We start from the raw sequence: 11468 nt of genomic DNA, 5'->3' as shown, positions 1-11468 counted from the left end.
CACAGTCTTCAAAACCCAAGTTCCACGCCACTTTACTTTTTCAGATTCACCATATAATCCCTAAGAAATTTTAGCTTTCAGTCAATCTTCTATTCTACAGAAGAAGAAAAAATGTGAGTTTTTATTATGTCATTGTTTATACCTGTTGAACTATTGAAGGGTGCTGAAAATTTAGTTCAGATATATCAATATCAACTTCACTGGAATTGTCTTCTTCGTAGCGAACTGTCTGGCATTTAGTAGAACTCATCATTCATTCCATATCTTTGATTTTGAAAAGAAAAGAAAACAAAAACTAAGATAACCCATTGTGAAATCAACAACCAATTACCATTTGATTGTCATTGCTAGTATCTTTGCCACCATTGACTTCCAAAATTCTACATATATCTCGATGTCCATAAAGCCTTGAATCTGTTAGTGGCTTGATCAAATTAAAGAATATTGTCAACAAATACTATTATCTATTCATGGAGGAGGCAAAGATATCTATATCTCTATATATATAAACATAAATTTACAGTTCGATTCCAGCGATCTTGCAGATTAACCTCAGCGTTGTAAGCCAAGAGGAGCTCCACGATGGACGCGTGACCTTCGCTGGCCGCGAGATGGAGGGCAGTGCGTTTATCATAGTCTTGTACATTTGGAGAAATCCCTTCTCTAAGCATTTGGTTTAGACCCACTTTGTCCCCTCTTGATGCAAAGCTCAAAAAGTTACCGATGAATTGCATGCCAAAACCTGTTTCTTCTCCACGCGATTTTGAGGAGATCGTCATTTTCTTATGCATCAACCCTTCTGTTCAAAATCCCCCTAGATTCTTTCTTATACTTCTGCATCTGTTTGGTATCATCAAAGTGATTAAAGAGACTGCAGGTAAATGACAAAGAGACTGCTTTAGTTAGTCGATTTCGATACATCAATTTTCTTGCAATTAACGATCATATTCGGCGTCTTTCATGTTATTCCTTACCCAATATTTGTTTTTTTTATAGGAAAAAAACAAAAACATCAAATCATACTAGAGAGAGTCATTAAATTTGAAAAGATAAGGACCCTTGTTTTGATCATCCATCCGATGGAAAATATTACCGGAATTTGTTTGATGTGATTTATTGGGGGGGGGGGGGGAATTTGATATAATGGCATCTATAATAGCCTTAATTCTAGAAAAAGGTTTTTGCCTGACAATATTGGATAAATGAGCTTTTTTTGCTTTTTTTGGTTTGGGGGGGGGGGGGGGGAAATTTGATATAATGGCATCTATAATAGCCTTAATTCTAGAAAAAGGTTTTTGCCTGACAATATTGGATAAATGAGCTTTTTTTTTTGTCCTAGGAAAAGTATGTAATATTTCTTGCGCGCCTGATTTATTGTTTACGTACGAAAAATATCATTCACGTATTTTTATCTAAAAAGTTTGAGTTGATTAACGCGTTTTAAATGAAACGCGTGAATGACATTTTCCGTAAATGGAAAGTCGAGAAATTTCATTCACGCATTTTCATCTAAAACGCGTTTATGAACTTACGCTTTTTAGATGAAATGCGTGAATGTCATTTCTCATCTTTCATCGTATATATAATAGATGAAATGCGTGAATGTCATTTCTCATCTTTCATCGTATATATAATTTTTTTTGCCCTAATTTAAAACAAAACCCATTCACGAAGATCTATCGACTCTCTCCCACCCCGACATCCAAAACTTCGTCTTTACAACTGTCGACTTTCCATTCAAACTTCGTTCAACATCATCGATCAACCTCGTTCAACATCATCGTTCGTCATCCGTCCGTCTCTTCGATATATTCAGGTGAGTTTAGGACTTAGGGTTTAGGTTTTGGTTTTGGTTTAATCTGTAATGTTCTCTTCGATCATATATTCTGCCGTTTATATTGATGAATATTGATGTATTTAGTTTTTAGGGTTCATGTATCTTATATTCGTTTATGTGTGTATATGCTTTTAGGGTATATGACGAGTATTATATCAATGTTCTTATTCTGTATGCATGCATTTCTCGTTTATTCTTTCACGAGCATTGTGCCGTTTCTCGTATATCAGTGTTCTTAACAAACGAGAAATGGCATTTGTTATGTTCTCGTATATCAGTGTTCTTAACAAACGAGAAATGGCATTTGTTATGTTCTTGTTAAGAAATGACATTTTCGTGTATTCTTTGATGTTGCTTGAGTTGTTATATTATATTTTTTATATAAATGTATTTAGAACTGTCAATTTGCAAGCATGTCTCAATAGTTAATTCTATTAGTTTTTTTGGATTATTAAAAATTAATAAGACAACTAGTTGTAACATGATTTTGGTTGACTTACATACCAAAACAATTCATGTCTTTCAGATTGCGGTGAGCTTTTTGGTGGTAATATGGGGTCTTCGTTTAGGAATCTTTCTGTAATCTTACTTTTCTCTTGTTTTCTCAAGATGACAAGAATTAGTCTTATAACATGTAGTTTCATCTTCATACTTTATTTTTTTAGGAAAAAATCATATTTCATATTTTATGCTAAACATTATATGCACATTCCTGAAGTGATAATAAATTATATTTATGGTGCCAAGCTGGCAACAAAAATAATGTGTAGTATGAAACTGGGCAACTTAGACTTTATTTGAAATAGTTTAGGTAATTATAATTTTCTGGATTTGCTTACTCCAATGTTGTTCCTTGTTTTGTAGATGGAGTCCACCATAATTCCGGAGTTTGCTGGGAGGGTCTCATGGAAAACCAATATCGAAAAAATAGCCACCAAGTTTGCTTCAATGAATTTAACAGAAAGGGTAGAGCAAACCCAATTTAGATTCTTATTCAAAGGATATTCGTTACTGCGGTTCTCAGGAACGATTATACACTAAATGCTCTCCAGGAAGTGCAGCTCAAATTCTGATAGAAAAATTAAGTAAGTTAATTTTCTTAAAACCGGCCATACATTACAATTTTTGAATATTTATTCTAAATAATCAAAAAGGGAGAAATTGATAGAAAAATTAAGTAAGTTAATTTTTGGAACCGGCCAGACAAACTAAACAGAAGTTAAATTTCATGTGCAGGTACTGAACAAACCGGAACCGGAAATCAGGTGTTCAGAAAATGGTCGCTACCACTTCAAAGAAACCGGCTTCAAGTGATCAAGATCAATGATCACAGGAACCGGCTTCACTCTCTCAAGCAATCGGTTAGCAAAGAACAGAAGACTACACTTCAACCGGATCATAATGCACAAGGACACAGAAACCGGAAAGTACAGATCAAAAGTCAGAAGATTCAAATCTCAAGAGTGACGTACTATGACGGAGGAAACGTGTCTCGAAAGTATAAAAGAAGATCGGATCCGATCAGAAGCATGGGAGGAAAGCAATGATGCCTTGGTGATCCGATGCTGACGACCGGAAGCGGATGTTCAACACGTGTATCAATCTGAAAACCGGTTATGTCATCATCCGTTCAGAGTCACCTGCATGAATGCCAGGTGTTGAGAAAGTTGAAGCGTGCAAGCAACCCTTCTGCAGATAGGCGTGCTAATGATCAACCAATCCGCAAGAGAGAGAAGAAAGTAGCCGTTAGCTACTTTCAGCTATAAAAGGAAGATCAAACGTCTTCATTTAATGCAGTTGTGAATACGAGCAGTTCGGAACTTGTAGTTGTGAACATCATAAAGCATTAAATTCTAGAGAGATAAAGTTCTATATTCTAAAGTCGGTTTGCCTAAAACCGGAAGTCAATTGTGTGATATTGTGTTGAGTTGTTATATTACATCAAAGTGTGAGTTTGGTGTAACCGGCGAGTAGCGAAGTTGGGCTCGACCGGAAGTGTAAATTGTAACTCTAAAGAGTTAGTGGAGATCCTTCTCATAACCTGAGAAGAAGGGGTGACGTAGGAGGGTTTGCTCCGAACATCCATAAACAAATTTCCTTGTCTTGTGTTCTTTCATTTCGCTTTCACTTCCCGCTGTCTTGCCGTAAACCGCAAACCAATTCTACTTCCAAAACCGGTCACTCACTCTCGTTAAACATCCTCCTTCTTAAACATCATCTAAAGTCGCAAACGTTGCTTCAACCTGAAACAGACACTTCCGCCCTTGAACACCGGTTCAAGAGTCTGTGACAGGTTGTGCAGTGCTGAGAACGGTTTTAGTCTCTAACCGGACTATCACCAAGTTGTGTGTGTGTTGTAAGCGGCCACCCTTAACCGAAACCGGAAAAACAACCCCGGTCCTCCAAGGGCGTCCCCGATCCTAACAAGTGGTATCAGAGCGAGGTTCTTAGCACTCAAGCAACCAAAATGGTGGGAAGCATGACTCACAGCGACAAGCCGCCAATGCTAAACAGCGAAGCATTTAGCAGTTGGAAGAAGCAGATGTATCTACATCTGATAACATTAGATGATGAGATGAGCCGAGTCCTGAAAGAAGGACCGATCAAGATTAATAAGGAGGAAAGCCAGTGGACAAGTGAAGATCGGAGAAGAAGCAACCTGGACAACCATTGCATGAGGCACATCTATAAAGCCATAGATAACAACACTTTGAACAAAATATCAGAGTGCGAAAATGCAAAGGAAGCCTGGGAAACGATCATCCAGATTCACGAGGGAAACGAAAGAACCAAGGAAAATAAAATCTTGGTGGCTACGCAGAAGTATGAGAACATAAGGATGAAACCGGGAGAAAACATGAAAGAATTCAGCAACCGGTTTACCAGCGTAGTAAGCGAGCTTCAGACACTCGGCAAGAAATATGACAACCGAGAAGTGATAATCAAAGCTCTAAGATCCTTGCCAAGCACGTGGGACATCAAGACCATGGTGATGAGGGAATCCAGCACCCTTAGGCAAATGAAGTTGCACGATGTGTTTGAGGACTTGAAAGCCTACGAATTCGAGATCAATTCTCGGATCGAAGATGAAACGTCAACATCAACCGCAACAAGAGCTTTGGTCACATCGGTGGAACCGGCGGCTCCAGTATCAACCGCACCGGCTCCAGTCAAAAACACCGATCAAATAACCGACGATGTGATGGCGATGCTAGCTCAGAAATTCGGAAAATTCATGAAGAAGAGCCAGCCACCATCTAATAATGATTTTAATTATAACTATGTAGATAAATCAAACAAAAGATGCTATAACTGTGATGGTTTTGGACATTTCAGGTCGGAATGTAGAAAACCAAGAAGAGATGATAGAAAACCGGAGGGAAATTATCAAGGAAACTATCAAGGGAATAATTATCAAGGCAACCGGCATCAGGGAAACAATTATCAAGGAAACAATTATCGGGGAAACAACAATAACCAGCGAAACGACTACCGAAGAAATGATGATCAACGTGCTGATGAAGGAAAGGAGACCCAAAAAGCTCTCATTGCATCAGACGGTGGAAGTGAATGGGCATATTCCGACAATGAAGATGGTGAAGAGAAAGTAACATGCTTCATGGCAAACGACGAAGAGGTATTTGATTTCTCTTCTGATGAATTTACTAAAGAAGATCTAGTTTCTGCACTCAACCAAATGGTTGCTGAGTTCAGAAATATATCTGCGTATATGCCAGCATCTGTAGAAACTAAAAACGAACAAACAAATGATGAAAACGATAAAATATATGAGATCAAAACACATGAACCGGATGAACTATTCTCGGATGATGAGAAGACAGTTCAACCGGAAATGGAAACTGATGAACGAGCAATGTATGTCACAGCTGCGTGGGAGAGATCACGTCAAGCAGTAAAACAAATGTGTAATTATAAACGACATCCGAAATGTAGATATGGTATCGGTTATGATCCAAGTAAACAAAATGAAACAAAACAATCTAACGGGATGAAACTAACGAAAAATAATCTTCCGTTTATAAAATTTGTCAAAAGCTCACAAACAGAAAATGACCTAAAACCGGAAGAAACGCTAAAATACGTAGGTCCTAACGAATCTGAAAAATGGCTTCATCCTGAGAGAAGGAAAGCCAACCGGAAACCGAATAAAAATAATAAAAACCGACATCGAAGAAGTCCATCACCACATAAGGCATTCTTGAGCAACGACCAAGAAGTTAAGCCAAATATTATCAAAACAATAACCGGGAAAGTGATCCGACTAATTCAAGTCTGGATCCCAAAGGGACTAATCAACCATGGACCCAACTAAATGTGGGTACCAAAAAGCTGTAAATAATTGTTTGTTGCAGGTTAGGAGGAGCAACCGGTTGAAGAATTCTGAATGGTACTTGGACAGCGGATGCTCAAGGCATATGACCGGAAACAAGGAGCTACTGACCGACATCAAGTACGAAACCGGAGCATTCATCACATTTGGGATAACTCAAAAGGTAAAACCGTGGGCAAGGGTAAGATTGTCCATGGTGAACTTTCCATAAATAATGTGTTATTGGTAGAAAAGCTGAGTTTTAATTTATTAAGCATAAGTCAGATGTGTGATGTAGGCTATAAAGTTGAATTTCATAAAAACTCATGCTTAGTCAAGAATCAAAATGATGAAACCTTGTTAACCGGTAACCGGATAGGAAATATTTATAAAGTGAACTGGAAAACTGATTTCGAAAAACCTGTGTGTATGATAGCCGGAAATGATCCAAACTGGCTTTGGCATAAACGGCTAAATCACTTGAATTTCAAAACGATTAACTTTATTTGTTCCAAGGAACTGGTTCACGGTTTTCCAAATGTTAAATTTTCAAAAGATAAAGTATGTGCTGCATGTCAAATGGGAAAACAAGTGAAATCATCTTTTAAAAGTAAAGGAAATTATCAATCTGAAAGATGTTTAGAACTGCTGCATATGGACTTGTTCGGTCCGGTTAGAGTAACTAGTTTAGGAGGCATGCACTATACTATGGTAGTTATCGACGATTACTCTAAATTTACCTGGGTTACTTTCCTAGCTTCTAAAAATCAAGCTGCTTCAAACTTGATTAAACTGATTTTGAGAATACAAAATGAAAAATCTATTCGAGTAAACAAAATTAGAAGTGATAGAGGAACTGAGTTTATTAATAGCAATTTAACTACTTTTCTTGATGATTCCGGTATTAGGCACGAGTTGTCTAGTGCCAGAACTCCTCAACAAAACGGCCTGGCTGAGAGAAGAAACCGAACTCTCAAGGAAGCCGCAAGGTCAATGATAGCCGATTCGGGTATCGCTCAAAAGTTTTGGGCTGAAGCTATCAACACCGCTTGTTATACACAAAATCGATCTCTAGTAACTAAACGGTTTTCAAAAACTCCTTTTGAAATCTATTTTGATAAAATTCCAAATGTACGGTACTTTCGAATTTTTGGTAGTAAATGCTTTGTTCACAATAACGGCAAGAAATACTTGACCGCTTTTGATGCTAAATCCGATGAGGGAATAATGTTGGGATATTCAGCTGTGAGTAAAGCCTACAGAGTATATAATACTAGGACTTTAACAGTTGAAGAAACCGCACACGTTGTTTTCGATGAATCGGTTGAGCGAAACACTGCATTACCCTTCGACCTTCACAACAGAATGGAAAATTTCAATATCTATTCTGATGATGAAGACGAGGTTCCGGTTTTTAGACGTTTTGTCAAGGACCAAGCGGTTGATGTTGAAATTCAACCTGATCAAGCTGCCTTACCGCAGAAAGTTGACGCTTCAGTTTCTACTGAAGAAATCGGTCGGTCTGACTCTGTTCAACCTACCGATCAGTCTAACCTTGATCAGCCAGCCGAAAGCTTGGTAGACACGTCTCGGATTAACCTCAGAAGGAACAAAAATCATCCTCTTGAACTAGTAATAGGTAACATATCCTCACCCGTCCGAACTAGGCAACAAAATTTGGATCACTATGGAAACTCTGCTTTCATATCACAAATTGAGCCGAAAAAGGTGGATGAAGCACTGTCAGATCCAGATTGGATCTTGGCAATGCAAGAGGAATTAAACGAGTTTGAGAGAAATAAAGTCTGGTATCTAGTTCCTAGACCGAAAAATAAACCGGTTATAGGCACACGATGGGTATTCAGAAATAAACTCGATGAAAACGGTTTAGTTACGAGGAACAAAGCCCGGTTAGTGGCTCAAGGCTATAAGCAGGAAGAAGGCATTGATTTTGAAGAATCATTCGCACCTGTAGCTAGACTTGAGGCCATTAGAATATTTTTAGCATATGCAGCTTTCAAAAAGTTCAAAGTTTATCAAATGGATGTAAAAAGCGCTTTTCTAAATGGTAAAGTAAATGAAGAGGTGTATGTTAATCAACCTCCAGGTTTCAAAAATTCAGAACATGAAAATCACGTTTACCGGCTGAATAAAGCCCTTTACGGTTTGAAACAAGCACCAAGAGCTTGGTACGATACTTTGACTCAATTTCTTTTTGATCACAAATTTACAATCGGTTCAGTAGATAAAACCTTATTTAAATTTGAAAGAAAGGAGCAAATTTTACTTGTTCAGATTTATGTTGATGACATCATATTCGGGTCAACCGATCCAAAGCTATGTGACAAATTTTCGAAAATGATGACTGATAGATTTCAAATGAGTATGATGGGGGAAATGAGTTTCTTTCTAGGACTTCAGGTTAAGCAGATGGAAGCCGGAATCTTTATTAGTCAACCGAAATATACAACCGAACTGCTGAAGAAATTTGGGATGGATACATGTGCCGAAGCGGCTACGCCAATGAGTCCTTCCGTGAAGCTGGACAAAGATGAAAACGGTCAAGCCGTTGACATCACAGCATATCGAGGAATGATCGGTTCGCTGTTATATCTCACAGCTAGCCGACCTGATATTCTGTTTGCGGTTGGAGTATGCGGGAGGTTCCAGGCAAATCCAAAGCAATCTCATTATACGGCGGCTAAGAGAATCTTAAAATATCTGAAGGGAACTCAAGAAGTGGGACTCTGGTATCCAAAAGACTCGAGCTTCAATCTAATAAGTTACTCCGATGCCGATTACGCGGGATGCAAAATCGACAGAAAGAGTACTAGTGGAACCTGCCAGTTTCTGGGTGACCGGCTAGTTACCTGGAGCAGCAAGAAACAAACGTCCGTTGCAACGTCAACCGCAGAGGCGGAGTACTTAGCGGCTGGAAGCTGCTGTGCACAACTTCTCTGGATTCAACAGCAACTCAGGGACTTCGGAATAGAAGCAAAGGAGTCTCCTATCTTTTGTGACAACACCAGCGCCATAGCAATCACATACAATCCGGTGTTACACTCAAGAACGAAGCATATCGACATTCGACATCATTTCATCCGGGAGCATGTTCAGGAGAAACACATCCGGCTGGAATATGTGTCAACCGAGCAACAAGTAGCGGACATCTTCACGAAACCGCTACAGGAAGCTAAGTTTTCACATTTTCGTAATATTTTGGGTCTTACTAATCTTAATCAATTGATATAATCATGATGCATGCTTATATACAAAACCGGGATATGTGTTCAGGGAGAAACTAAAGTTTCTCAAACCATATTCAAATAGGCCATTAATAAAATCAAACATGCTAACCGGGAGGAAGTCTCCGGTTATGCCCGACTACTTCATTATTTCAAATCAAATGTATGTTTACTTAACGGTTGAAATAACCAGGTTGAAATGGATAAGATAAATCCAAAGTTGAACAATTGTTGATATTAATCAACTTTTCTTCATAAAACGGAAATATCCTACTAAAACCGGTCATGGAAAACCGCTCAGTACGTATGCACTCTGATCTGATGAAATGAATTTTTCCGGTTAACATGAAATGACTGACCGAGTTTTCGTGCATGATTCGATAAATGAAGCCTGTGATTAATTAAAAACAAGTTTACCACAATCGAGATGACGACATGTGTCCATCATCAAGAGAGGGAAACTTACATCTTGTCAATAGATATTTTTCATCATTGCTATCTTAGTAATTATTAGATTTACCTTGGAAATAACCATTAGTTACTTCAACAAGTTAAGTCTATTTAATAGCTGATGACATCATCAGGCATGCTTAACTTCATTTAATACCAAGCCGAATCCACGGGCTATATAAACCATGCTTAATCTTTGTCAAAACATCACAAGTTCACTATTCACAAGAATCATCCTTGAGATAAAACCATCTTTTCTCTCTCAAAACAAACATGAACTCCAACCCTTTAGCCAAGAAGATCTTACTGGCAGATTTTGAATCAATCTACCAGTATGAGGATCATGAAGTCAGGGAAATGTTCTTAGCCATCGAAAGGAGCGGGCTAAGAAGCTTCCTTGAGAACAGGTTCATCATCGACTATCTTGTAGTCGAAGAACTGTTCGAAACCGTAAAAGAGGTGCATCGAGAGATACTCGTCGCACAGGTTTACGGGCAAAAATTCCTTTTCAGCGAGACGGATTTCGCTGTATACTGCGGTTTACCCAATGAAGGGGTAACCGACCTAACCTATTCATCGGTGACAATGGAAGAGATGTGTCGCCGGTTTTCTGGATCTAACATCCCGGTTAAGCCCTGGGGTGCTAAGAGTAAACTTTCTCATAAGTACCAGATTCTCTGCGAGATTCTGGGAAAATCTGTGTTATGCAGAGAGAAAAGTTACTACTACACTCAGAGGGTCTTCGAAATGATGATAGCGGTAACGGTTGGGACACCGGTCAACTGGTCCTGGATCATCTTCAGCAACCTGAAGAGGATGATCCTCTCCAACAAAACCGGATACGCCCCTCAGCTGAGTGGTTTCTGCGCAAGTCTGGAGATCCATTCTGGAGCGTTCGTCACTCTGCATCCAAGGCACGTGCTCACCAAAGAACGAGTACAGGAGATGATCGACCGGTGGGAAGCGGTTAAAGCTAGAAAGATTCAAGCGGCTGAGGCTTCAACCGCTCAAACAGCTGAATCGTCAAATATCTAAACCTGTCTTCCGTTTCTTCTTTCCTTTTCCTTACAAAACCGGTACTTTTGATGTACTACCGGTTTTTGTACTTCAATTAATGAAAAAGATTTCATTCCTTTTCCAAGTCAAAAACTACAACATTCAATGCGTCGTATCAAAAATATATCATTATATCCTTGAAAATATAAACTTCAAAAGCATGCCTGACTTGATTTGACAAGACTTGCTTTTATTCCCTTGGAAAACCACAAAATCATTAATACCTAAGCATAAACGGCTAGATTTTCAAATCTCAGCATTAAATGCCCTCATTCACTCCAGGCTATAAAAGGGGTTCAACCTCCATTTTCAACTCACGCCTTCAAGCATTCCTCTCTCTAAGAATTCAAAAGCTTAAGAACTCTCCTAAGTCTTCCTCACTCCCTCTTCATCATGTCTACTGAAATTAGAAACACTCTGATCATCGACTTTGAGGACATCAAGCACAGTTCTTACTATGAATGCATCTTTGAACACATCATAGCTTCTGGCCTGAAAGGTTTCCTTAAGGGTTCGGACCTCATTCTCGTGGATGAGGTGTGCGAATTCT

General features: G+C 38.8%; 1 protein-coding gene across 1 annotated transcript; it reads right to left on the bottom strand.

The window, feature by feature from the left end:
- Positions 1–142: 142 nt before the first annotated feature.
- Positions 143–779, bottom strand: LOC124917888 (integrin-linked protein kinase 1-like; the record flags this gene model as incomplete). The annotated part of the gene is made up of 3 exons (XM_047458156.1): positions 522–779; positions 332–424; positions 143–229 (listed from the first exon to the last, which is right to left on the bottom strand). Coding segments are annotated over exons 1-3 (438 nt in total), but the record flags the coding sequence as incomplete, so codon positions are not given.
- Between the last annotated feature and the right edge of the window lie 10689 nt (positions 780–11468).

The sequence above is a fragment of the Impatiens glandulifera genome, unplaced genomic scaffold, assembly GCF_907164915.1.
Source record: "Impatiens glandulifera unplaced genomic scaffold, dImpGla2.1, whole genome shotgun sequence".
Classification (NCBI taxonomy): domain Eukaryota; kingdom Viridiplantae; phylum Streptophyta; class Magnoliopsida; order Ericales; family Balsaminaceae; genus Impatiens; species Impatiens glandulifera.
This window is presented reverse-complemented; position numbering and strand designations above follow the sequence as displayed.